General features: G+C 25.7%; 8 protein-coding genes across 8 annotated transcripts; 7 read left to right on the top strand and 1 right to left on the bottom strand.

Moving 5' to 3' along the window:
* Positions 1-1,378: 1,378 nt before the first annotated feature.
* Positions 1,379-3,202, top strand: FG379_000274 (vacuolar ATP synthase subunit A; the record flags this gene model as incomplete). Its single annotated transcript, XM_067325684.1, has 1 exon — positions 1,379-3,202. One exon carries the CDS (start codon positions 1,379-1,381, stop codon positions 3,200-3,202), a length of 1,824 nt encoding a protein of 607 aa, XP_067183228.1.
* Positions 3,203-4,074: 872 nt separating this feature from the next.
* On the bottom strand, positions 4,075-7,356 carry FG379_000275 (coatomer complex beta; the record flags this gene model as incomplete). Its single annotated transcript, XM_067325685.1, has 1 exon — positions 4,075-7,356. The coding sequence occupies one exon, from the start codon at positions 7,354-7,356 to the stop codon at positions 4,075-4,077; it is 3,282 nt and encodes a 1,093-aa protein (XP_067183229.1).
* A 1,663-nt stretch (positions 7,357-9,019) lies between these two features.
* FG379_000277 (UBA TS-N domain-containing) lies at positions 9,020-10,810 on the top strand (the record flags this gene model as incomplete). Its single annotated transcript, XM_067325687.1, has 1 exon — positions 9,020-10,810. The coding sequence occupies one exon, from the start codon at positions 9,020-9,022 to the stop codon at positions 10,808-10,810; it is 1,791 nt and encodes a 596-aa protein (XP_067183231.1).
* A 429-nt stretch (positions 10,811-11,239) lies between these two features.
* Positions 11,240-12,925, top strand: FG379_000278 (uncharacterized protein; the record flags this gene model as incomplete). The annotated part of the gene is made up of 1 exon (XM_067325688.1): positions 11,240-12,925. One exon carries the CDS (start codon positions 11,240-11,242, stop codon positions 12,923-12,925), a length of 1,686 nt encoding a protein of 561 aa, XP_067183232.1.
* A 204-nt stretch (positions 12,926-13,129) lies between these two features.
* FG379_000279 (putative low complexity) lies at positions 13,130-16,210 on the top strand (the record flags this gene model as incomplete). Its single annotated transcript, XM_067325689.1, has 1 exon — positions 13,130-16,210. One exon carries the CDS (start codon positions 13,130-13,132, stop codon positions 16,208-16,210), a length of 3,081 nt encoding a protein of 1,026 aa, XP_067183233.1.
* A 390-nt stretch (positions 16,211-16,600) lies between these two features.
* FG379_000280 (uncharacterized protein) lies at positions 16,601-20,668 on the top strand (the record flags this gene model as incomplete). Its single annotated transcript, XM_067325690.1, has 1 exon — positions 16,601-20,668. One exon carries the CDS (start codon positions 16,601-16,603, stop codon positions 20,666-20,668), a length of 4,068 nt encoding a protein of 1,355 aa, XP_067183234.1.
* Positions 20,669-20,985: 317 nt separating this feature from the next.
* Positions 20,986-21,366, top strand: FG379_000281 (40S ribosomal S20; the record flags this gene model as incomplete). The annotated part of the gene is made up of 1 exon (XM_067325691.1): positions 20,986-21,366. The coding sequence occupies one exon, from the start codon at positions 20,986-20,988 to the stop codon at positions 21,364-21,366; it is 381 nt and encodes a 126-aa protein (XP_067183235.1).
* Positions 21,367-21,848: 482 nt separating this feature from the next.
* FG379_000282 (uncharacterized protein) lies at positions 21,849-22,420 on the top strand (the record flags this gene model as incomplete). The annotated part of the gene is made up of 2 exons (XM_067325692.1): positions 21,849-21,977; positions 22,034-22,420. The coding sequence occupies 2 exons, from the start codon at positions 21,849-21,851 to the stop codon at positions 22,418-22,420; spliced, it is 516 nt and encodes a 171-aa protein (XP_067183236.1).
* Between the last annotated feature and the right edge of the window lie 87 nt (positions 22,421-22,507).

Below are 22,507 nucleotides of genomic sequence, written 5' to 3' on the forward strand. Positions count from 1 at the left end.
TTTGAAAGTAATCGAATAAAATAAAACTGATAATGACAATAGATCTAATTAGTGGGAAAAAATCTGTCTTAAATGATAAATGAAAATGTTTACTAATTTGTGTTTTCTCTGTGTATAATTTTAAGGAACAACTTCTATGTACTTTATTTCTTATTAATTTGATATTTACCCACTTTTGTTGTTAGCATTTAATAACAATTTTTTGTTTAAAATAATAAGTAACTAAGTAGAAAAGAAAAAAAAGATTATAACTTATTAATACAACCCCTCAATCTATTAATAATAAATAATATATTTAAAGAGAAAAGAAAAATGCATGTAAAATAACCCGCCTATATTTGTTCACTAAAGTAGTAGAGGTAGATGCATTTTAAGATAAAAATAAGCTCTATATAACTTTGGAATAATTAGCGATCATTAGTTATTAGTAATAAGGAATAGTTAAGTGCCTTGAAATTCAAGTATAATATTATTCATTTGAAGTTTATTAAAAAAAAATGAAGGATATAAATCTAATAAACCTTGTTTCAATATGATATTAATTGGTTCATGGAAATGAGATGTTATTGCGTTTGTGTGAAAACAAAGAAAAATTAAAGGAATGATCTTTCTCTTTTTTTTTGCTAGAAAAAATTAAGAAAAAAAAAGTTGCAAATAACTAATTAAAATTATTTAAAAAAAACTCAAGTTCACATATGTTTCTTGAATTTAAATATATGGTTTTGTGTTAAAATATTTAGTAATTAATGTGTATATAACTAGTGATTGTAATACTTCTAATTAATAATAATACATAATTTATTGAGGGAATAACAAAGGTTCTACCCGGTGGCGGTATGTTTACCTTAAAAAGCCTAACACCATAAAAACTTTAATATTATGTCTATCTGTCTAATAAATATTATACTAAATTAGCGAAAAGTAAAAGAAAGGAAAAGAAAAATTGTATATATATTTAATAAATTATATAGTTTTTTTAAATATATATTAATTTGAACGAAAGGAGGAATTTAAGGGTGTAATTTAATATATTTGTTGACTAGAAGAAAAAACATATAGGTATATTTAACTGGATATTCCTATATTTGGCTTATATTTTTTCTTTAATTAAATTACCCGTAATAAAGTTCTTTTTTATTTAAAACAACTTAAACAGTAATACGAATATATATGTATATATATTTAGATATTAATTCAATCACAATTAATTCTAAATAAAAGATCATTATATACGAATCACATACATTTTTTCTCTTTTTTTCAAATTATTATTTGTTGCGATAAATTTTAATAAAAGATAAATTAAGATCTATTTTAATTGTATTTTACATTTATTTAAGATAATAAACTAAGTTGTATTTAAATTATCTATTAAAAAATGAAGTCAGAACAGAATTGTGGTACCATCTACAAGGTGGCAGGCCCATTGGTTGTGGCAGAGAATATGAGTGGTACGAAAATGTATGAACTTGTCAGAGTGGGTTTCCAAAAATTAGTTGGTGAAATTATCAGATTAGAAGGTGATACAGCATCTATCCAAGTATATGAAGATACCTTCGGTTTAACAGTAGGTGACCCAGTAATTAAAACTGGCCATCCACTATCTGTAGAATTAGGACCAGGTATACTGGATAATATTTTTGATGGTATTCAAAGGCCACTAAGGTTTATATCTGAGTCAACTAAAGATATGTTTATTCCAAGGGGTGTTGATGTAACTTCATTGGATCATAATAAATTATGGGAATTTACACCAAATGCGAACTTAAGAGTAGGAGATATAGTTACAGGTGGTGACGTGTTTGGTACTGTTTATGAAAATTCGTTATTTAAAACACATAGTATCATGTTACCTCCAAATGTACAAGGAAGAGTAGTCAGATTACCTATTCAGGGTAGTTACACAATTGACGATAATCTTATTGATATTGAATATGATGGCGTTGTTAAAAGTTATCCTATGTATCATAGTTGGCCAGTAAGAGTACCAAGGCCATGCCTTGAAAAATTACAAGGTCATACACCATTGTTAACTGGTCAAAGAGTATTAGATGCTCTCTTCCCATCTGTCCAAGGAGGTACATGTGCAATTCCTGGAGCTTTTGGTTGTGGTAAAACATGTATTTCACAGGCTCTCAGTAAATATAGCAACTCTGACGTAATTATTTATATTGGTTGTGGTGAAAGGGGTAACGAAATGGCTGAAGTACTTACAGAGTTTCCTGAGCTTTTCACCATTGTCGATGGAAAAAAAGAATCTATTATGCAGAGAACATGTCTTGTTGCAAATACATCCAATATGCCTGTGGCTGCCAGAGAAGCTTCCATTTATACCGGCATTACATTGTCAGAGTATTTCCGTGATATGGGCTGTAACGTATCTATGATGGCTGACTCTACATCTCGTTGGGCAGAAGCATTAAGAGAAATATCTGGTAGGCTTGCAGAAATGCCCGCTGATTCCGGTTATCCTGCATATTTAGGAGCTAGACTTGCATCTTTCTATGAGAGATCCGGTAGAGTTAAATGTCTTGGTTCCCCTGATAGGGAAGGCACTATTACAATTGTCGGTGCCGTTTCTCCACCAGGTGGTGATTTCTCGGATCCTGTTACTACTGCTACTATCGGTATAGTGCAGGTATTTTGGGGATTGGATAAGAAATTGGCACAAAGAAAGCATTTCCCATCGGTTAATTGGAATACGTCATTTAGTAAATATTCAAGAGTATTAGAACCCTACTTCGACTCAGTTGATCCTGAATTCAATAATTTAAGACAGAAAATGGCAGAAATATTACAAAAAGAAAATGAATTAGCTGATATTCTCCAACTTGTAGGTAAAGATTCACTTTCTGAAGATCAGAAAATTGTATTGGAGGTCGCTAAAATTATTAGAGAGGACTTTTTACAGCAAAATGCCTTTTCTGATTATGATTTTACATGTCCATTACAGAAAACTCTTGGTATGATGAAAACTATTGGAAATTTATACGACCTTTCTCTTAAAGCCATCAAAGACTCTTCCCAATTGCAACAAAAAATTGGCTGGTCGACTATTTACAATTCAATGAGAGCTACAATTAATAAGGTTACATCAATGAAATTCCTTGATCCGAGACTTCCAGAACAAGAAATAAAGAGCTACTTCGCTCAGTTAAATGAAGAAATAGTATTTCAATTTAGATCAATTTCTGATAAGTAAAGTTAATATTAATTATTAAATATAAAAAAATTGCATATTTCTGTCTCACTTGTATCCACTTCATTCATACGAGCTTACTATAGAAGTAAATCAATAATAATCGCATTCCAAAAGAAATAAACTGATAATGTAGTTGTTATTTGAAATAACATTTAAATACCTTTCCCTGCTGCAGATGATACTCAAAGAAGAATTTTATCTAATAGATACTAGAAAAAAACTACATAATTAGATTAAACGTAAATAAATAATATTAATTCTTAACAAATATCAATATTTTTAGTCAAGATATCATTTTTTCTCTGATGTTTTTTTTTCTTAGGCAAAACAATGAATAAGTGAATAAAATATTGAGTGTAATTTGTAGAATTGTATTTAAAAGATAGCATAGGAGTTAATTTTTTTAATACTTGGACTGACTTAATTTGTATATAGTTGTAACTGAAAAGCAGGAAATAAGTGTAAAATTCACTAATTTAAATATAAAATCATTTTTTGTACTTTCAATCATGTGTATGTATGCAATTTGTTTCTTCTTTCTTCGTGACTTGTATGATATAATATTCTTTGAGAAGGTATTCTAGTTCCTTCAAGTGTAAAAAATTTATACATATAGCTTATATTAAATTATTTAAGTGAAATAAAACATTTACATCGAGTATAGTGTTAAAATTATTAACAAATGATGTATTTACTCCATTTCCTTTCATCTAAAATTTCCACTAATCTCGTCCAATTACAATCGACTTATTTTATTTAAGTTGTAATTATCATTTCAGTTAATCAATTAAACAAAAATTATGAAAAAAAGAAAGTAAACTAATATTTCATTATTGTTTTTTACCTAAATTAAATTTAATTCTAAAAGAATACTAATTATCATTATAGTCTCTATTTGAGTTTTGACCTCCACCTCTGGAAGATTTTCTATTCTTTCTATTTTTATGTTTATTATAGTTGGTGTTAGTATTGTTATTATTGATACAATCATCTTTAATATTAGAGTTGCCACCACGTCTTCTAGAGTGATGGTTATTGTGTTTCTGACTATGATTACCTCCTCCATGTTTAATATTACTGCTTACTTGCTCATCGTTATTTTTATTATGCCTATTTGATGAAGGGGATGGAGATGGAGATGGTGATAATGACGGAGAATGATAATTTGATCTCGATGACATTTCTTCGTTATTAAATTCTAATTCATGTTCAGCAAATAATTCACATTTATTTTCTGTGTCGCTTAGATTACTTTCAAAGACTTTCTTCTGTTCTTCGTTTTCATGAACAATATTAGAAAGATCATTAATATTGTTTGAGTTATCATTTCCGGTTCCTTCTTCAAATTTAAACTCATTATAATATTTATCCACATTATCATTAATTTTGAATTCACCTTCACAATTCCAAATAACATTTTTTATATAATTTGGACCTTTTTCTTTAAAGTCCTCAAGTAAATCAGAATTGATTGCTTTATTTAGTTTATCCCACGAGTGAACTGTGTTGTTTTTATATTCATTGGAATAAATAACATCTTCTAAACTTACAGCTTCATCAAAGTATGGAAACAATTCCTTATTCTCCGTAGGTGTTGCTAGTATTTCACTATTTTTTCCCTCATTTAACTCTCTCCACTTTTCAACAACCAAATTAATATTAGAAGGTGAATAACACCTTGCAAATAAAGCAGCATATGGAATCATTTCTGAATTAATGAGATCATTTATACAAGAATCTTTGTCATTCAAAATATGGTGACAAATCAATGCAGTATTCCATTGTTTCTTGTAGACAGCAATATTAGCTATATACCTAAGCCCATCTAAATCACCAATACTTGAATATATAAGTAGTAATGAATCTAAATCATGTACTTGTTTGTAACATGAAATTGCTAATGAAAAAATACCCTTCTCTAATGCAATATCACCTAATACTTTCCATCTTTTTCTATTTACTGGTGATATATCATCAAAATATGAATCATCTATTTCATCACCACCATTTGTACTAACGCTACTAGTAGTACTTAGATTATCACCAGAATAAGATTGTTCTCTGTCTTTCCTATATATTTCATGTAATATAGATACACATAACTCGAATTTACCCAAATCTATTGCAAGATCAAATTTTTGGTCTAAGTCATCTGTTATAGTCAAAGCTTTTTCCTTATAACCCTGTATTTCTAAAAATTTAGCTATTTTTGTATGTAAATTTGCAGGTATTCTATTCCAATATACATTCTCAGCTGTTTCGAAATCTTTTCTTACAATACAAGATTGATATTCTATATAATTTATATTCAAATAATAGCTTATGCAATTAAACTCACGATTCATCAATACTATTCTTTGTATTTCTTTAATGTATCCAAGTATGTAGTACACAGATTTTTCAGGTAGATAAGCTATTGAATCTATAAAACCATTCATCCATATTTGCAATCTGAGTTGGGAAGTCACATAAATAAAACAATTGGATATCCATATACCACTTTCTACCTTATCATTTATTTCTGACACAAATTCAAATGCCATTTCAATACCTTCATTTAAATTTGTCGAATTTACTGAATTTAAATGGTTATCTACTTCATCCTTATTGTATTTAAGAATATAAAATATGTCTGAGCAAGATAGGCATATGTAATTACCCTGTTCATCCCAATATACATTACATAATGATGAAGAAACATCTATTCTACGAATAAGTTTGCAATCTAACCAATCATAAAAACAAATAAACTCATTTGATTTTACTCCTAATAATTGTCCACCAAATATTTCATCTACAAAAAAACTGGGAAAGAATGAACAAGATTCTTTAAAATTATGGTAAACAACTATTCGTCCACCACATTCTCTTGTTGAAAAAAATTGACCGTCAATAGACCATACCATTTCTACTGCCTTACCAAAACACTTACTCCTTAATGTTTGTGTTGTATACACCACAAATTCACCATCACCACAAACCGATATAAATCTCCCATTGGGATGAAATCTTATATCTTGGGGATATATTTCACTGCACCCTATCTCCTTGAATGGCAATACTATTCTTTCACCATCCTCATATTCAAATTCCCACTCATTTGTATTATTTGGTGATAGTGAACATTGAGAATTTTTATATAATGCCCTTAAATTAGCTTGATATATTTCTGTACCTTTTGCTATTATTATTTTTCCACTATTCAATGTAGATAGCGGTTGTTCTGAACCTAATTTAAGTACAACAGTTCCTTCATCATAACCTATTCCTAATATATTATATTCATTTACTGCTAAACACCAACTTCTATCTAACATGTAATTTAATGTGCACTCTAATCTATATGTTGTCGAATGCCATATTTTAATAGTACCATCCTCACTACAAGAAAGTATTAGTGGGAGCTGTGAATGATACAGTATCGATCTAACTGCCTTTGTGTGACCTGACAATACTTGTATACATTGTTTTGTTTGATAGTCCCAAACTCTAACTGTTTTATCGTCACTTCCTGTAGCTATATATGGTTTCTCTGCAGAAGGTGAATATGCCAGGCAATTTATTCCACCATCATGACCTGATAGTGTATAATTTGGTGTATTAACAGTTGAATTTGTAATTGAACAAATATTTGATGGTATTCCCCATATTCTTATTGTTCTATCTAATGATACAGAAGCAAAAACATAGTTATCCTTTGGATTCCATTGTATCATCATTACATAATGCGAACTCCCTTGATATGTTTGTGCTTTTATCCAATCTCTCTCCCAATCCCATATTTTTATTGTCATATCGTCCGAACACGTTAATAATAATGGTAATTTACTGTGAACAATCATATGCCTTATAAAATCATTGTGGGCCTCAAAGCTTGTTACTTTCTTCATAGTATTATAACTATATACTCTAACTTGTAAGTCATCACCACATGTTATTATCCATTGTTTTCTGCATACAAAAACCGCACATCTTATTGGATATTCTGAAACTTCTAATGACTTCACTAAACTTTGTGTCTCATAATCATAAACAGTTATCGTACCACTATACAAACCAGACAATATCCAAGGTTCCGTAGAATGAAAATCAATACTTTTAACCCTTTCACTTGAGGTTTGAAGCTTTTTCTTTATATCTAATCTCAATGGCATTATTTGTGCCTATATAATATTAAAACTTATTTGATATAACAATATTAATTTATACCTTTAATACTCTATATTTAATTAATATGAATAATATTGTTATTTAAATATATTATTTGTATAAATCAATAATATCTACAACTTATATTAGTCAAGTTCGTACACCACTAACAACTACTTTGTCAACTGTATATTCATTACTGATGGAAACCACTTATTGTTCAATGAATATATATATTCCTAGTATATATCACACTTATTAAATGTATTAAAATGTGTATATTTTTACTATTTTTTTATTTTACACCACGTTATTTTATAATTCCTCATTTTAATCTTGTTTATACTTTAATGCCACTTTAGTGGGGTACAGAAACTATTAACCGCCTGAAATGTTGGCGCTCTTGTGGTATACTAAAATCTTAATACAATAAAAATGTACTACTTATGTTGACTAGTCTTTAATTCGTTAATAACAACTACTTGTTTTATTTATTAGGTTATTTTTTCTATTAAGAGTTGTTTTTAAATTAAACGTTATTCATAACTAGATATGGTTTTACTTTAATTATTTGTGTAATATTGTGTAACATCCCAATTAGCAGTTACCAATCACCGATAACATTAGAATATTTAATATTCTTAATACACACTTTTTATTTTTTTTAATTTATAAATAATTAATATATAAGCTTCGTTTTGCACTACTTCGCTCTTAAAACATTTATTTTTTTTAATGAAATAATTATTAATTTAATATGGACTTACATCGTTATTAATGTAATCTAAACTAAATATAATCACTTTTAATAGCTTTGACTATATATGTTTCGGTATTTTTTTTCTTAACAATAGTGATACTAGACAAACAAAATTATGGTATGAGAATTAATAATAAATATCGTGTATATATAACAAACTTGCATTTTAACAATAACTTTTGATTATATTTTATTAACAAAATCTATAAATTTAGTTTGCTTTATTTCTAGTCATAAAATACAAATGCGCCACAATATTGCCGCTAAAAAGTGTATATTTATATTTTACTAGGGAATAATTTAAACCCCTCTAATTTATTTTAGAGGGGAAAAATAAACCATTAGAGGGATTTAAAATTTTAATTAAAAAAATTACAATTCAAGGATAACAAAACTAAGTCCAAGAAGAAATAAAAAATACACCGTTTAAAAAAAAACAATTGAAGCGCAAATATAATATATATTAATAAAAAAATATATCTTGTATATTGAATGATAAATTAAAACAAATAATTCTCTTAAATTTTATTGATCCTCAGACTTTTTTTTCTGTTTTAAATTCCTATTAAAGTATATTGTTAATTGGAGATATATATATTTGTATCATTGTTAATAATATAATAGTTTGTGATATCAACATTGGTAATATCGAGAGTAAAATTGAACGATATATCAATAATACAATACTTGAATACTAACTAAACGTTAATCATATATGTAATTTAGATGTTTATTAATATTAATTGTTAGTACATTTATGGTAATATAATTCCGGATTTGTAATATTAATTTGGGATAATGTGTTGCTGAAGTTTAAAACTCCCTCTTTTTGTTTTCAAATAGAAAATATTTATAAAATTATCATTTCAGATTTATATATAAAGAACAAGTAGTAAATTATATTAAACATGTTGAACAACAATACTGTGCCGAAAGATAAATTTGTAAAAATTAGAGTTAAGAAACTGAATGGCGAAGTATTTGAAATACCTGAATTGTTAAATGTAAATGATACGACGGTATTGGAACTTAAAGAGATAATAAGTTCTATTTGTGAAATACCTTCAAATGAATTTAGATTAGTTTGGAAGAACAAGGTTCTCTCAAATAACGAGTCTTTAATAGACAATTACGGGTTAGATAATGAATCGACACTCATATTGGCTCATTCACCTCAAAATAGAAGCTGTATATCAGATAACAATACAGGTATGGAAAGGGTAAATAATTCTTCAAATTTAGATTTAAATATGCCTAGTTATTCAGGCGATGATTTTCTTTCTTCAGCACTGTCTTCTCCATTCTTTCAGAATATATTTAATGATCCAGAAATATTTAAGGTTATGTTAGATTCTAATCCCCAGATAAAAAGTTTGAGAGAACAAAATCCTGAACTTAATCATATCTTTAATGATCCACAATTCCTTCAAATGTCGCTTGATGCTCTTAAAAATCCAGAATTGATGAAGGAAATGATGAGAAATTCAGATAGAGCAATGAGTAATATTGAAAGTATTCCCGGTGGATTTAGTGCACTAAAGAGAATGTATCACACTGTTCAAGAGCCAATGTGGGATGCTGCTCTCTACAATCAAAACAATAATGTCAGCGATTCTAATAGCAATAATTATATAATAGATAAAACATCTGGACCTAATTCTGAAGCCCTTCCTAATCCATGGGCTAGCAATTCGTCAAGTTCATCATCAAGCTCTTCGCCTTTAAACTTATTTAATTTTGGACTTGGTAATGAATTTAGTGACTTATTAAATTTCGGCAGGACTGAAAATTCTGAAATACATAATATAAGAAGTTTGCCTGGACTTGGAAATAGTGGATTTTTAAATAATAGATCTTCTGTTTCAAATATGAACTCTAATCACACAAACAACAATATCAATGATATTAACAGTAGAAATAACAGTGGTAATGCACAAAGTAACAATTTAACTTCCAGAACATCTAACAACGATAATATTTTAAATTTATTTGGAGACATAAATTTAGGCAATATATATAATGATATGAGAAATTCAAATAACTCACAACTTAATAATTTAACAAATTTTATGGATTTTAATTACTACAATAGTAATAGTGCAATGAAAGCTGTTATTGATGCCATGAGAAATATTAATATAAATGATTCATCAAATAACAACGTTAATGCTAATTTTAATGCTATTAGTAATACGAACAATGAGGCAATCCAATATCCTGGTATAAATAGTACATTCGATACATTGTTTAACTTATTTAATCAAAACACTTCTAGTTTGTATCCACTAAATCAGGAATTGTCATCTAATGCGAATAAAAATCAAGTTGATAATAATAACAAGAATAATGTCAGTATCAATGTAAACAATAACGACGATAAGACGAAGTTTAACAATGATATAAATATCAAGAGCAATAATACACACAATGATAATAGCAATAATAATAATGATAATAATAATAATAATAGTAATGATAATAATAATAATAATAATAATAATAATAATAATAGTAATAATGGTAATAATAATAATAATAATAATAATATTAGTAATAGTGCAAAAAAGGAAGATTATAACTATCAACTTGAAGTTCTTTCAAATATGGGCTTTACAGATACCGAGGCATGCATAAGAGCACTATCTGAGTCAGATGGAAGTATTAACAGGGCCATTGATAGGCTTTTAAACCCTAAATGAAATTTTAATATAAACTTGATAATTCAATCATTGCCACAGTATTTCCTTGTTTTAAATGTAATTTCTTTTCTTTTATCAAAAAAAAAAAAAGAAAACTGTCGTTTTCACTCATTTTTTTTTTAATTTCAAATATTTTCCATTTTAGCGTGTGGGGTTTTTAATATATCTATTTTACCGCTGAGTTATAATTTTTAGGTGAAAGCTTATTTTTGGATGTTTATGGACTTCGCAAAATGATCTTAATTTAGGCCGTCAAATTAAGTTAAAGTTAAAGAGTAGTTTACTTCTGTAATGTAACTTCTACGTTAGAGGCTTTGAGTATTATTATTATTATTATTGCTGTCACCATTGTTGTATAATTTGTTCTCTATAGATTTGTAGAAAAAAAATCTTAAACAGGTAATATTACAAATAGTATCTTATACATAGATGAATGCTAATCAAAAAGAGTCATTTTGTATCGATGCAGTTAGATATAATATTGAAATATATTTTGATCAACCATATTATTACAGCTCAGAAAAAGTTAGATGTTATATAAAAATGAATTATCAGAAAAATTTGTCAGAAAAAACAAGTAACAATAGTAATAATAAGGATGATGAATTAGAGAATGAGGAGCTGTTGGATTATGTTATAATACAGCTTTATGGTTTTGCAACATATTCAAATGATTTATTAGATATTTTAAATTCAAACCCTGCTCCAATAAATCAGTTATTTTCTAATATAATTAACTTTAGAAATAAAAGTAATAGAGCAATTAACGGTAAAAACAAAACTATATTTACAAGTAATCCATACATACTTGCAAGTGACATTAAACTAGTTGGTTCAGAGGGAAATATAGGTACATTTACGTACACGTGTCACTTACCACCGTTTATTCCTCCAACATATAATGGGAGATATATATCATTCAATTATATCACATTGATAACAATTGGTATCAATAATATTAAATTCAATAATACAAACATCAACGAGCAAAGTGGCAATGATATAAAAACAAATTTAAACTTGCCAATTATTCAAAAAAAAGTAAAATTCGATATTAAATGTTTAGGACCACACCCTAATTCATTAAAAATTCAGTTAAATCAATTCCAATGTAAAAATCAACATTATTTTCCAATGACTGCCATGGATAAAAATTATATTGATAACTATGATAATAACAATACAATAGAAAAGATACCTTCTTTAACAGAAACTAATATTACGAATTCAGGTTCAAATAACTATTTTAATATTGAATTGTTTAATTCAAATAGCAATAATCAGGTTCTTGAAAATATTTTAAATATTTATAATAGGAAATTTCACTATTTAAATAAAATAATGAGTCAAAGTGAATCATATATTTATAAATTAAGATTCTTTGAGTCAAGTAATGGAATTAATATTTATAATTATTTAAACAATCATCCAAAATCTTCTCTAGAACTATTATGGGAAAATGAGACGTCAATTATAAATTATCCGAGAAAATTACTTCAGAATACTGACAAGAATAAAAGAAATAACACCGAAAATTTAACAATTAATTACAAAAACAAGCTTGTACTTAATTGTAACATAAAAAATTTGAATAATTGGACCGAAAAATCACCAATAATTGTTCACTTTGATTTTTCTAATTGTATTTGGAAAACTCAGGAAATACAAGTTATTATAAATAGAATCGAAAATATTGAGAGCAGTTCGGACAATCAAAATAATATTAGAACAACTGCAGTCTATGAATACAAAAGGTGTAATATTTGGGACTTGGAATTTACACATCAAATTCAACCTATATTCTCAAATACTATTCAGTCAATTAATACGAATTCTATATCAATATATTATCAACTCTGCATTTACTTTTTTATATTCGATTTTGAGAAGAAGCGTAAAAAAATAAATTACTTAAATGTCAATAGATTTCCAAATATAATCAAACTCTCATGGAAATCTAGTAAATTAGATGTCTTACCTAAATATGATCAAATTGACTACAAATATTCAGAACTACTTGATTCACAAAACTCTATAAAATCAATTAATTTCAATCAAATAGCTTCAATACTACCAAATAATTTCATATATGACTCAAAATATATTATGTTCTAAACTATAATAAATTTAATTATTCTCACTTCCAATATTTATTCTCGCACTAAAAATCATGTTACTTGCGGTCAAAAACTAGCTATTTTTTTTTTCGTCAATAAAACAGATTTAAATATATATGTTGCTATTTCTGTTAAGTATTCTCTCCTAATTGAAACTATAATTTATATTAATTATATATTTACATAATAAAACTAAATAAACATGAATGTTTGGTCTCTAGCGAGATTTCCATCTGTAAATGGATGTAATGTTAGCTCTGGGTTAAATAATATTGGTTATTTTGCATATAGCATTAACTTAAAGATTACTATTATCGATTTAAATTCAATGATAGATGGTAACAACGGTAACCCACTTCTTCGATCAAATACATTTAATAGAATGGTAATTGATTTACAGGGGATGGATACATTTATTAGATTTTGGAATGATTATAAACCAAAAAAAACATATAATAATCTAACTAAGATAGATGTTTATGAAAAAATAAATATTAAGCCATTATTTGTAGATGAGATTATTTGGGGTCCATTTATATATTTTAGATGGTCTGTATTACATACATCATTAAATAATGGATTAATTAATATTTGGCTAATTCCAATTGTAGATTCATTCTCTCTTTCATCTTATTCCCCAAATCCTTCTTTTGATTTACTTGACTTACTTTATAAAGAAATAAATAGTAACAATATTGTTGAATTTGATTTAACTGAGATGAAAAAACTCGATAAAACAATAACAGATTCTTTTTATTTTGATTTATTTTTAAATACAGAAAATCCCAAAATTCAATCATGCTCATTTTCTACTCAAAAAGTGTGTTTGTATTTAAACGAAAAATATTCATATTATATTGCATGTTTTTGGAACAATTTTATTGTTATTTATCACTTTACAATATACAATTACAAAGAAAATATAAGTAATTGTCTATTAAAGAAAATGACTAATTTAAAAGATGAAAAACTATTAGATAAATTTCCTTACATTCCATATTTTGAATGCAAACCTATATTTATCACAAAACTTCCGCAATTAAGTAATAGCGAAATAATTACATGTTGTTTTATAACAGATACCTGGGAGTCGCATATTTATAATTCATGTTTTGAAATTTTTATAGGTACTTCGATTGGAAGAATATTATTAATTCAATTCAATTACAATGAAAGTGAAATATTAAATTGTATTAAGTTTATGGAATTAAAAAGAATAATTCCTGCAATACCAATTTCATCATTAAACTGTTGTTTGGTCAATAATAAAAAAAATAATACTAATAAGTACATTTGGTCCGCTTCATATAGTGCAAATATTATTTTTGGAACAATACAAATAGATGAAAATTTTATCAATATTGATATGGTTTCCTCTAATGACTTATTAAAACACAAATTACCTATTAAAACTGTTAAAACTATGAATGACGCGTTAGTTGATGGTAAATTATATAATGTTACATTTTTTTCTATAGATCAAAATGGGTTTGGTATTTTACATTGTTTTAATTTAGATAATAATACATTTATTTCAGTTCAAACATTGTCCATGAATAAATTGAGCAATTCTCAAACAATATTTCCCAATTTTGAACAAATTGTTACTGGTTTTAATAATGAACAGTTAAATAATCCAAGTAACTCGCAAACAAATAAACTTTCATTTGAAAGCCTACAAAATGTTCCACTAAGTATACAAAATTATAAAAATAACATCGAAGATTACACTTTAGTTTCTTTTGTTAATTCGACTATTCCCAGCCAATTTAATTATACTATAAATGATATACAGGCTTATTCAGTTGCATTATTATACTCAATTAAATTAAATACCATTAGAATTGTACTAGTCTTTAACCCATTTTCAGTTGTAGATCATATAACAAAAAGGATAAGCATTCATTTCTCAAATGTTAGCAAGTTAATAAATGGTACTATTGATGTTGAATATTACAACTATGACTCATTTTTAGGTCGTTTATCGGAAATAACTTCAAGTTTGTTTATTTTGAATGATATTAGGCTTTTGCTTTGTGGTCCACTTTCAATGCATAAAATACCAACTATAGATGATTCCAATGAAGAAAGTAATATTGAAATTAATGAAAAAAAGGATTCATATAATAGTAATAACAATAACAATAATAATAATAATAATAATAATAATAATAATAATAATAATATTCCATATTATTCATTTTTAAATTTCGATTTTGGTAAAATATTAAAACTTAAAATAGATAATGATGATAGCAAATATAAAGACAATAATAATAATATTGATAATGATTTAATGTCCTACTTCACTTATTTATTCTATAAGGATATACCAAGTGGAATAATAATTAATGCAATGTCATACTTAAATATTAATGACGAGTTTCAGGAAGATCTTTACAATTATATAAACAATTCTAAATACATATTTTCAAATCTATTGTTACTATTTATTTGCTACATTGTTGAATTAGAACCATTTATACCAAAATATATGGAATACATTATTGACATGAAAGAAAATTATATTGAATCAACAATTACAACACTTATTGAATTTTTTGACTCATCCATAAGTTTAATTTCTGGTATATGTAACTCTAATATTAATGAAAATAGACAAAAAATATTTATATTTCAATATAAGTTTATTTACTTGATCAGAATGATTAATTCAATAAGATGTTTAATTGTATTTTTATATTCACGTTCCAACGATCAAATTAATAACTTAATAGTAATTAGAGAGGAAAAATTATCTGCTTATCTTAAAAAATTGCAGTATTACATACATTTTCAGATACATACATTGTATGAAAATGATTATACGGTTGATAAACATGATAACAAATATTATATTTGGAATTGCATTAATAATAACATACCAATTCAAATTAATAAGCTTAATTATTTATATTTAAAGGAAATTAAAGAAACCAAATGTAATTTATTTTCGGATGATAACTACAATTCATTTATCTGCTCCCATAATTCAAGTAATAAACTAAATGAAAAAACCGAAACAGACAACGATGATTGTATATATTCACTACCTATATGTCCAATCACATTTCAACCTATTACTATTTCTTCAGGATTCAAGCATTTATCATGTAGTTCATGTGGGAAGATTACATTTGTTCATAAAAATTTAATTAATAATGACACTGTCAATATTGATTGTGTAACTCAATCATATAATTTATCCGAGAAATATATGTTGAAAAATGCATATATCTCTTGTCAAATATGTCTAAATTTAGTTGATTTTTTAGAAATATAAATTGTAGCATGATTAATTTTTTCATGTTTGTTTCTATGTATTATTTACTCATGCACCTGCATGCATGCAAATATTAAACAATACATGTGGTTACGCCGGTACAAATTTTTTTTAATTGTTGAAATAATTAATGAATTTATTATTTTAGAAAATATAATATTGAATGAATTAAGTCAAAATTATGAGAATAAAAAACGTTAAATAGTGGGATAAGGGGTAAGAAAGTCAAATAATAATTCATAAAGTAGGAAAAAAATTAATTTTTTTAATCAAAATTAATGGTGATGATAAATATCTTCTTATTAAACAAGTAAAATAATTAAAATTAAATATATAACTATTTGGTATAGTAATAGGTGAAATAGGTAAATAGAAACTGTAATTGGTTTAATGAAATTAACAATACCTTTTCTACCACGAAACTCATCCTTTGATTTTATAAAAAATAACTATAGAATAATAGAGTATGTTGGTAAGGGTCAGTTTGGTAGCACATATAAGGTTGAAAATATTATTGATAATGAAATATGGCTAGCAAAATGTATTGATCTTTCTCAGATGGATGATGATGATAAAAAGAGAAGCTTACAAGAGGCGGAAATAATGAAAAACATAAGCAATCCGTATGTTATAAAGTGCCATGAGTCTTTTATCTATGATGATATTTATCTTGTAATAGTGATGGAATATTGTAATAATGGTGACATTGGAAAAGTGATTGAATCGTGTATACATAAGAATGAATATTTATCAGAAGAAATTATATTAAAATGGTCTTCACAATTGGCTGCAGGAATATATTATTTACATAGTGAATGCAAAATAATACATAGAGATATTAAGCCATCAAATATATTCATAAGAGATAATGGGGATATAGTAATTGGTGACCTTGGAATAAGCAGAATAATGCAAAGTATGTCAATGTCATTTACACTAACATCAATAGGAACACCACAGTACATGTCACCAGAAATGTGTGAAAACAAACCATATACATATAAAAGTGATATATGGTCATTTGGATGTGTATTATACGAATTAATTACGCTTAAACCACCTTTTTCAGGTAACTCTTTACTTTCACTTGCATGGAATATATCATTTCAAGAGATTGAGCCATTACCTGACTGTTTTTCCAAAGAATTATTTGCATTAATTAAACAATTATTATCGAGGAATCCAACAATAAGACCTAACCCTGATCAGATATTAGATAATTTAATTTTTAGTAAATACAAAAAATCATTATTATATATACCATTAAAAGAAAAAAATGGCAAAGGAGAAACAAATTTCACCAATAAAAAGTATGCTAGTACTGAAAATGATAATGATATAAATAATATTGTCAATCATAACCAAAATAAAATTAATTATAATAACAATAATTACAATAATTTTGATTTTCAAATGGTGAATAAGGCATTTAAAGAGTTAGAAAAATACGACTCCGATGAAAATATGGAAAATAATTATCATGTACACAATAACAAAAAAATAAATAGCCGTTTTATGATGAGAGAAATAAAGAATATTAAGAGTGTAAAAAAAAAATTGAATGATTCAAAAAGTCAAAAAATGAAAACTTTTCCATTTTTTATATTTTCTAATATTTTAATAAAAACAAACAGTATATTTGATGGTATATATTTCGACAACGATGAATATTTGGAAACAATATCCGAGTTTTATTATCAATATTTTAGTATTTTAGTTGGAAGGATCAAGTATCATTTGTTTAATTATATTGAAAAGTCAAAAATAATATCAAAAAAGGAGAGAATATATGAATTATTCATTAAAAATTTAAAATGTTGTTATGGAATAGATATAAAAAGAGAACAAGTTACAATTGAATGGTTTTCAAAATTTGTCCAAGAGTTAAATATTGGCATTTCTGAAGCAGAACAATATTTTTTTTTAAAATACATTGAATATATTATTCATTCAAAAGTAACTAAGAATAAGAATATTAGTGGAATAAATAATATTGTTGATAACAGAATAAAATATAAAAACACTTTTGATAATTTGCGTAATATTGAATATATAAAAGCATTTAAAAATAATAAAGAAAATGTGAATACACAAATTTTCAAATCTGAAATTAATAATTATGAATCAATTGATTTATTAAATGAAATTGAATCACCAAAAATATGTGATTTCATTGACAAGATGTTCATTTGGAACAAAATTCAAATAAATAACAAAAATGAGAATATAACTATAAATAAAAATGTAATATCCTCTCCAGTAATATTAAAAGTGGCTGATGAAGGTTCTAACTCAAGAATATATAATAAACGATACTTAAATTTACTTATTATTGATTGGATGCGTCTTATTTTAAAACCAATAACTTTATTAAACAATTTAAATAATTCAAAATATAATAGAGAAGAAACTAAAAATATTACATTAATACAGGGATTCCAGTTATTTGATCAAAAAAATAATGGTTCACTCTCAAAACAACATTTTAAAACTGTTTTATATTTATTATTTCCAAAAATAACATCTATTCAATCATATTGGTTATTTGCATTAGCACCAAAAGATTATTATGGAAATGTGAAATATTATGAATTTTTAGATTTTATTGATAATATACATAATGATGAGAACAATAATAAAAGAATATTGGTTGATAATGACTATAATACATGTATTAAAGATGGATTTCAAAAAAATAGAACAATTACTGCAGGAAAGTTTGTCAATGAATATAATTTTATCAGTAATAATATAGTAACTGATGAAGAGGTAAATAATCACGATGAAATTATTCCTGGCATACTAAATTTATATTATGAAATATTTAATGATATTTTTATCAATTATGATATTCCTTTAACAAGAATTAAAGAGAAAATCAATTTAGTCTACTGTCAAAATATATTAGCTAATGATTATTTTGAATATAACAATGAAGATATATTCTTGAATTCAATTCAAGATATATCATTGTTACAAAATAAACATAAATACAATTTAAAAACACCTCAATCGACACAATTATTAACAAAAATAAAAAATAACTCATTAATTGATAATTCATCAAATTATAAGATTGATATTGAGTTAGCAGATTCTAAATTTAAAAAAATATTAGAATCAAATAAAAATAATGAGACAAGAATGAATAATAACTTTAAATTATTAATAAATGAGAATTATGATTCAGACATTAATTCAGTAAAAATGTATTTTTCAAGTTTAAAAATCGAAAATATAACAGAATTTGAATTTGATTCAAAATATGAAATGAAAAATTGTAAGCCAGAAACAATTATATCAGAAAAATACTGTGAATTAATACTAACAATTATTAATTATTTAGAAAAACTAATTCAATCTATACAAATTGAAAGATTGTATACATGCTGGTCAACAGCAATTACATCAAAAAGTAATACTTTATTTGATAAAGTATTCAAGTTAAAAGAAACCAGGAACGAATCAAGTGATATACTAATTAAATTGATATTTTTACTGGGTCTATTTGAAAAAGAAAATAAAAATAATCAAGGATTAAAATGTTATTCTGATAAAATATATGAACTTAAAAATATACTAATTACATTGGAAAATGATTTATCACTACAAAGAGATGCCATAGATTGTATGCTGAAAATAGTAGATAAAATTGAGCCAATGATAAGTATCAATTATAATAATGAAAATGCGATTAATGTACTTAATAATAAAATGTATGCAAATAATCCAAACGTAACAACAAACAATTACAAGAATATTTTTAGACAAATTATTAAAAATAAAACAGAATTTGCATCAAATAAAAAGTACGTATTTAAATATGATAACTTGGAAAAAGATAAAGAGTTTTGCGAGGTTGACACGACAAGTTTTATAAAAACAGATAATAGAAACGAAGAAATTAATTTTGTCTCAAATACTGATGATTTCGATTGGATCGGGAAATTTTTAGCGTCATTTGAATTCTTTAGTGAAATAATAATATATCTAATTCAATGCTCAATAAATATTATATCTGTATTAAATAAAAAAAAAGGAAAAAAAATAACACTATGTTCAAGTTATCTAATTGAAAATTATAGAGAATGGTCTTACTTAAAGGAACATGTATCAAGAGAATGCGCATTCGTAGCATCTATGAAAGTAAATAAAGATTTAAACGAAGACTTAGAAACAATAAGAGTATTTTTGGAACTTTTAGGTGCAAGAAGACATCAAGTTACTGTAACATTTCAAAAACAAAATAAAATAGAAAGAAAACTTTTTAGAGAACTATTTATACTAGAGGAATTACTTTGGAACAGTCAGAAACAAATATTTTTAAGTAAAGATAAAATGACTGATAACCGTAAATTTAACACCGAAAATTGGTTATTTATTGGTGAGAAGACATGTATTGCATTGCACAATACATGTATTAAACTAATTAATGAAATATTAACATTAAATAAGTAATAGCAAAAGGCTTATTTTTATTAAAATGTGGCGCCTTTATGGTACAAATGAGACGGGATCACCGTATTACCAATAATAAATTAAATATTAAAGTTAATATTAACTATTTATTTATAAAGTAGCAATTATATATATATATATATATATATATAGCTTTTCTTTTTATCATATTTACCGCATTAATTAAAGACTTGTAAATAAGGTGTAAAGACTGAAATTAGGGGATCGGTTTTTTTTGCAGTTTGGACTAAAATTAAATTAACTAATATTTTATTTAAAATATCCAGGAAGGAAAGTAACGACCATTCACTTTAAGAATGTCAGCAGCAGTAATGAAGCAATCAGACAAACAGTTTGGCCAATTTGGTACAGAACAACAAGTACAATTACACAAAATTAGAATTACATTGTCAAGCAAGAATTTGAAGTCAATAGAACGTGTATGTACTGATTTAATTCAGAGTGCAAAACAAAAGGACTTAAAGGTTAAGGGTCCAGTTAGAATGCCAGTTAAGACATTAAGAATAACTACAAGAAAATCACCTTGTGGCGAAGGTTCAAAGACCTGGGACAGATATGAATTGCGAATTTACAAGAGAGTAATTGATTTATACTCTTCTAGTGATGTTGTAAGACAAATTACATCTATTAATATCGATCCAGGTGTAGAGGTAGAGGTTACAATATCTGATTTATAGATGAATTAACTTCATAATGAAAAGGACAATAAAATTTTAAATACTAGTTATTTGAATGAATTTGTATAATATTTTGTTATTTAAGGATAAATCTAATAATGTTATTTTTATCAACTCTTTTTATAGTTTTATTCTTTTCCTATTTTAGTGACAAAATAGAGAAATAAGAGTTAAAACGTGGGTGTTACTTTAGGTAATTCTTAGGATGTTCTTATTTTTGTCCGAATGGACAGTGAAAAACTAAGGTATTCGCTTATAATAGATTAGGCAGTACTTATCTTTTAGACAATGTAATTATTATTTTCTCATATATTTACTCATTTATTCAATGAAATGTATTTTTTTTTCATGTGAATTATGAGTTTTTAGGTAAAAGATTTTGGAGGGAAATTTGATGTTTAAAGAAAAATATGAATAGGTAAGCATTGTAATAGTGAGACTAGTTTATGAAATAAAGAAAAAATTGCATATAAAACACAAATATGGACAATATAAATCCAACGGTGTATTTTAAACCAGCGGATAAATATGATTTTACTAATATTACAGCCAAATATTTATTTTCTGATGAATATCTAGTAAATAGAAGTGACGGGATTATAACTCAATCTGTATGTTTATTTTTAATCACTTTTGTTCTAATAATTACTCACTAATTTTTTTATAGGAAATATACGATGCAGTAAAAGATATAATGGATCCAGAGTATCCTTTAACTCTAGAACAATTAGATGTTGTTTCATATGATAACATAATAATAGATAATAATAATAAAATAGTGTTTTTATTGTTTAAACCGACAGTTACCAATTGCTCTCAAGCCAGTTTAATAGGTCTTTCAATATTTTTTAAATTATATTCAATATTTGGAAATACTGTTAAAATTATAATAAAAGTAGTTAAGGGCACTCACGAGCTAGAGGATGCAATAAATAAACAACTTAAAGACAAAGAAAGAGTTTTTGCAGCTCTCGAAAATCCACAAATATTTAAGACTATAACTAAAGGACTTTGCAATTCATATGTTTGGGATGACGAATCTTTGTTATATTAAAAAAAGGAGTAAAATAATAAATATTTAGACTTTGAATATAAAAATAGATATATCACTATATTTATTGTTATTAAAATCATAATTTAG

Source organism: Cryptosporidium bovis, assembly GCF_009768925.1.
Source record: "Cryptosporidium bovis isolate 45015 chromosome Unknown contig_10, whole genome shotgun sequence".
Taxonomy (NCBI): Eukaryota; Apicomplexa; class Conoidasida; order Eucoccidiorida; family Cryptosporidiidae; genus Cryptosporidium; species Cryptosporidium bovis.